The following is a 6,436-nucleotide window of genomic DNA, read 5'->3' as shown; positions in this document are numbered from 1 at the left end:
TTTCAAAGAAGACTCACCATACGATGTTATAAACCGCGAGCATTCTAATCGAGCTCTGTTGTTCTTAGGACTTGTTTTTTTTGCGAAATTTGGAGCATATGCTTCTATACTTGTATTCTATCTTTGAAGTGACATGCGGTCCACTGTTTACTACTCAAACCTTCTCTGTTCTATTCCAGGACTGTGTTTTCTGAACGTTTTGTTGAGACAGTCCCCCGGGAATCTAAGCGCCAAATCAAGCGCTGGCATTGCGATGGCAATGTTGTACATCATACTGGGAGGATTTCTGTTTGGACTCACAACAGCGCAGTCTATCATGCAGTTTATTAAGCACTTTTCTCGGTCTGCTATATCTGACACCCTCGTACACGATCCATTAGCTTGGTTCTCAAGATTCCTTACTGCTGGTCACGTCAAATAATTAGTTTAGAATCCGCCTACAAATGGTCTATGCATAATTTTTATTTTACAGTTTGACTGTATCGCTCGTCTTTGTTAAACCTTCAATTACTTTTGATTTGTTGCATGATTCTTTTGGTGCGCTCCATTCTTTTTATCGTTTTTTTAGACTGTGTTGCCACAAAAAAATCCTATGCCTTTTGAACCCTCCATGCGTTTTCGTAACTTGTTCAGCCCTAAGCGGAACGATCGGAACAAAATGGGGTGAGCAGGCTAAGTTTGCAGTTCGGATATCACTTTTTGGCGAAAGCATAGTGAAGGGCCAGCGATGTTGAGGCTCATTTCTTTACTCTAGGGTGTCGAATTTCAGTAAACATTTGTCAAATAGCTCTGACCCACAGGTTAATGAATCTTACCAAGTTATAGTTTGGAGGCGGAATGCTTCCGCTGGCAAATCTGGGTAGTGCCTAGGTTTGTGAAGTTATCACCTGCATCTTCGCATTCCGAGGCGGAATGGATTTGCCCTTTTTGTCCAAAGTAGAATCTGGCCGTGTCGCATACTCGAAATCAGCTCAACTGAAGCCTGTGTGAGGAGAGGCATGGGTTTCGGGATCAGAATATGTGTTAGGCCGGTGCAGCTTGAAATACACAAAGACATATTATGTTGACACACGAAATGGGACCTAAGGGGTTGCTTTTAATCGGATATCCAGCGAGTTTTACGGAATTACACGGTAGAGTTTTGTCGAGACATAACTAACTATCCCAGATCAAGTAGTAGGTTTCGATCAAGGCTCTCCCTACGTTGAAAAACATTCAGAGTAGCACGCATAACACTAGCGGTTTTGGTTAAGCTCCTTGGATAAAAATCCTACAAAAGTACCCAAATGGATCCGCTGAGAGGGATTAGCATATATAAATATAATTATTTGTACATATGTTGATCCTCATCAGCGGGAACCACTCGTAGGACCTGATCGAACTGATCCCCCTATAAGATTTTTATTCGATGGGGGAGGGGGTGTTCGCCAACTAAATCCTATAGAGCTACTCGACAACTAAGTGGCCATTCAGTGAACTACCTAATCTTCGGAAAAATTTGCTATTTTTGTTCTTATTCCGTATTAGTTTTTTTCTATTTGACTCCCATCCGAAATTTACTCGCATCATGTGCTCTAAACGTGGAATATTACTCGAGACAAAATGACAAATTTTACTTATTGCAGCAGGTCGCGCACTTCTGTGGTCTTTGTTTCAGGTTATTTTCTGTGTGATTTCTCGTGTGAGTGAAACCAATCTGCTCTGAACAGCATTCCCTTATCGAGAATCATCAGCATTTCAATCCTAACAAAACTCTAGGGAGGTTCCGCGCCCGTCCTCCCAACCAATAATTTGAACTCCTAGTCTTTGGTTTCAGCCTTGCTGGGTGAGCTCTTGGATAATGCTGAACAGGTCGTCTCCATGTATTGAATTTCTCCGGATGTATTTAGCTTTTGACAGGTGTTCCAGATGCATCAGGGGCTGAATTTCTGGTCCACGATTCGATTTCAATACTCTAAAGGACAGCTTTCAGAATCGTCGCCTTTTTAAACAATCATTTATCCTTCAATCTGAATCGGTGTTCAACGGTTTTATCATTTAATCACAAAGCTCCTTGAGCTAATGTATTTGACAACTTTTAGGGTATCTTGAGTAAATAGTTCGTTCATCTCATCAATTACAATCGATATAGATGCATCGTCATGAAACCGTACATGAGGCTTTTCAGGTAACTAATAGTTTCTGTCGCCTCTCGGATGATTTGGTTCCGTATCCTGCTGCACCCTTTCCGTCGGTATTTGTGGTGCTGTCCTACTGGTTAGTCATAGATGGTCGCGGTGTTTGTTGAATCCACTTTCACATCACTAATTTCAACACTCCTGCTGGTTCAATTACTCCAATCAGTCGTGAACAAGCACGATCCGGGTCTCACACTTACTGAGCCCATCAAGTGACCGGCAGATGTGGCTCTGACAAGTTCGAAGGATGCCTTCCGAGTAAACGGCATTGGAGACTACAATAAAATGGGTGCCAGCTGCAACCACATTTAAAGGATACTGATGTGCGGTGAAAGTATAGATCCAGATCAAAAGGACAAATTCCCTTGTTTGCGCACATGAGCTAACTCAGTGCGGGCGACGGATTAATAAGACATCTCCAACAATCAGAGGATGTTCCTCTATTTGAAGTTATATAGTTTTCCACAGAAAATCGTCCAACTTGTGCGTTGTTCATCTGTTGCCACCACCGCGTTTGAGGGAGACTTCGTCTGAGGCGGTGATCTAACACAAGCGACCCATTGTTATTTTCTGCCTTAAGAGCTCAAGATTCATACTCATAGAGGAAACGTTGTCCATTTGGTTACGAACTGATATCTTACCTGTGTCACGGGTTACGGTGGTTTAAAGACGTCCTTGGGGCTATAGCGGCGTGGTGGGTTATTTTAAGTACCAAAGTAGCTCTGTTTCGAGTTCACCTCCGTAGAAAGAGGTAGAAGAATAGACACAGTGACTGAACAATCTAAAAAAACATCTAGCCGTGGTACGCATTAGATTGCTTTAACTGCTGAGCTATCCGGCCAGTGCAATGCAGCCATTTATCTCTTCGTGAAAAAAAACAGCTTGTTGGGAACGTCCTGTGTTCAGCTCACAAACTAGACTACATTTCTTGGAGTTCAAATACGTACACAAGTGAAAAATGATTAAAAATTTGACGGAATGAAAACAACAAGTCTCTGTTGTTGCTTTCCAAATCTACCACTATTTTTATTTAATAGGATGTTTAACCTGGCAAGATGCTTATGGCACAATATGTGAGACCTGTTTTCACCAGGTGTGCTGTTTATTCGTTCATCATCATCATTATCAGCTGTAATCACCGCGTGCTTGTCGAATGGGTTGTAGCTGCCACAATTCCGTCCACTGATTATTCGGGGAGGTGGGGTAGGTAGCTGCGCATTGGAGGCGGGAGCTGATAAACTAGTGCGTAAATACAGCACTGTAGGTGGACTGTTAATCAGGGGAATTGAGAAGGGAGCTGTGGACTGAAGGCAATAGCTTGGATGCATGAGCGCCATTAAGGGCGCGACTGGGCCATGTCTGACAATGTCTCTAGCCATTGATGTGGCCTGTCTTGTGGTCCCCATCCAGGAAGACGGCAGTGACCAGCGCAGCTGAGTTTGCTGGTAATGGCTTTCACACTTCACTGCCAAGTCATTGTCTGACCGCCCCCGACTCGTTTCCACCCTACAGGGTTGTGCGAAAAGAGCCCTTGGAGGAAACCGGTCAACTGGCATACGCGGCACGTGGCCAAGCCGGCGCAACCGACGCTGTGTGATCAGTTCATCTATCGAGGGTGAGTTATTTCTCCCGAATACAATTCGACGAACTTCAGCGTTGCTGATCCGGTGTTCCCAACAGATTCGGGCAATGCTCCGAAGAAATCGATGGTCAAACACTGAAGTCGAAGAGGAAAGGTGAAACAGGACAGCCCCGTTCGACTATATGACCATCAGGAATTTACGGTTAGGCAGTGGAGCAACGGATTTAAACCGGTTGTTTCGCTCAAAAGCAAAAACATGGCAAGCCAACTACTGGGAACACAAACGAAAGGATATCGGTAGGCTAAAATAGGCATCCGATTCGAGTGCTGGTCCCATAACCAGTGTAATAACCGCGTTGACGGAAGTAATACTTCAACGGTGATTTATTTAGATACAATAAAAAACATTTGTGTTTGACTAACTTCACACAGTGTTGTCCTGAACTCTGTTTTATGTGGAACTAAGGTCATTTTCAGTAATCTAAGCTATCGAAGGTTTTTTTCTCTTTTTTTTTATCGAAAAAGTCATTAGGTACATCATCTTTAGCTGTGTAGTAGGATCAATCATAGGACAGTGTCATTCATTATGTACGGATGCAGTACCAGCTAGCTCAGGGACAAAGTTCGGAGTACATCCTCTGAAATGAAAATGAGTTTAGAAAATAGAACTCACACATCGTTAGACCTGCTATGCTCATAATGGGGGCACTGATTTTTACCGGGTGGGGGTCTAGGCCAGACGATTAATCCTGGGATTTTTTTAAAATAAAGGATGCAAGCAAATAGGGTGCCGTAGGTGCCAGTCGCAACACACTTTCCACGCACTATGTTTCGACGGCTTCCAAGGGAAAAGGCACACGAATCCTGTTCAGCGATGCCCTGGCCCAGAAATATCGAAAAGGGAGTGACTGCAGTTCTGGATCCTGGTACAACAAGCAATCAGTCCTGCCAGAACCCAACATTCGCACCACCACTGACGTTCCACGTTACGATCGAACCTGATAACCAGCCGAAGTTTGTGAATAATACAGAAAACGACCCGAAAAGCGAAACTCTATCGCCCTCCACTTTGTCGGCCAACAACATGAGCGACTCAATATTATAGTTCTTCACTGAAGAAACAGCACCTAAGGGCTTGTTGTACCAACGTTCAAGATGTCCTCAGTAAAATATCTGGGTGGCGATTTCTTCATTCAGTTACACATTGGGATCACTACCACTCATAAGATCGACAACAAGTTGGAGGCAAAATACTCACATTCGGAATCACAGTATGGAATTTATGAAGGGAAAAATTCCGTCGGCGATCAAGCCCCGTATTTTTGTATGAAAAATCCCCCAACGTCTTAAGAGTACGTGCCGAACGCAACACAGAATACTGAATACAGTAATGTCTGAAGGCATGGTGGGCAGTAAGTGATAAACGGAAGCGCAGTACTCTGTCACCAACCACCGAGGTACATCCGATTTTTATGCATATTCACAGTACCCTGTGACACTATAGAAGTAGTTCTGGCTGCCGATACGGTCCAGAAAAACTAATTCCTCGAGGCGATGCTTCCGGAAAAATGGCTTGACAACTATGGGCCTACGACCGCCTGCCGAAAGAACCTTCCACATTCTATCTCGAGGTGTTATTTGACGTGATAGCGATCCTGACTGTAGAAACAGGATGTTATACCACCTGATGACAAGAAAGACACCGAACTACACCCACACGCTACTCCCTGTTCTTTTGAAGGCCATAGAAGTGTGGTGGTGAATGAATTATGCCTCTACGAATCACGGCGTAAATTTTCACAAACCACAAGCTCTAGCTCTCTCTGGCAAATATGCTGTTAGCTCACAGGAACTAGAAGAAATCCGCAACTATGGGTGTTGAATTAGATGTCACCTGGACAAACAAAACAGCAGGAAATTGTCATGTGCATCAGTCGACATTTAGTGCCCCAAGGAAAGTGTCCAATAAGCCCCATAGAATATCGGATATCTGACTGAGTGACAAAAAACTGTGAACCTTTATGCGGCTACGAACAGCTCCACGGTTAAAAGTAATCTGGTTAATTCAAGCAACATGTGTGTCTAACAACGACAAGTGGCTGGGTCTTGTGATGTTTAAGAACTTATTTGCCCCTGAAAGGATCATCGCTTCTTTAAACCCAGCGGTCTAACTGTTACACTCAGCAGCTAAGCTTTGGCTGAGAGGACGGACTGCCTTTAGGGAGATAAGAGCGAAGAGCAAGTTCACAGCACCATATGCCGCCAGTTACACACATGGGAATTAAACGGTTATTCAAGGTAATCCACGCGTCTCAACCATGCTCAATCTGGTTACGGACGGCGTTTTCAAGATCCGATTACGTTTCAATAGTAAGGATGAATAAAACAGTTAGGCCATCAGCAAGTAAGCCAGTAACATAAGACGTAGATTAGTATATAAATAAAGATAATCGTTTACCTGTAATATCTTTTCGGTGCAAAGTTAACATGTCACCCTGGAGAAGCACGAGTGAGGAGATACTGCCAAGCTAGACAGGAGCAGTCAAGATGCTAGGGTTGAATTGGAAGTTCGGGCCTTAACCACTGAGCCACCCCAAGCTCGACGAATAAGTAAGGCGTGAAGAGATGTGTATTGGCACTGGAGAAATATATACATGGCACACTAGCGGTGCAGTTC

The 6,436-nt window shown here is 43.9% G+C and overlaps 1 protein-coding gene across 1 annotated transcript in view; it reads left to right on the top strand.

Annotated features, from left to right (window-relative positions):
* Nucleotides 1–601, top strand: part of T265_06823 (hypothetical protein) — a gene marked incomplete at both ends in the record, with an annotated part of 20,173 nt that extends 19,572 nt beyond the window's left edge. Inside the window, one exon of the mRNA XM_009172197.1 lies at nucleotides 180–601. Coding sequence (XP_009170461.1) covers nucleotides 180–421 — 242 coding nt within the window. The remainder of the gene's footprint in view (nucleotides 1–179) is intronic.
* Nucleotides 602–6,436: the final 5,835 nt, after the last annotated feature.

The sequence above is a fragment of the Opisthorchis viverrini genome, assembly GCF_000715545.1.
Source record: "Opisthorchis viverrini unplaced genomic scaffold opera_v5_149, whole genome shotgun sequence".
In the NCBI taxonomy this organism is placed as follows: domain Eukaryota; kingdom Metazoa; phylum Platyhelminthes; class Trematoda; order Opisthorchiida; family Opisthorchiidae; genus Opisthorchis; species Opisthorchis viverrini.
This window is presented reverse-complemented; position numbering and strand designations above follow the sequence as displayed.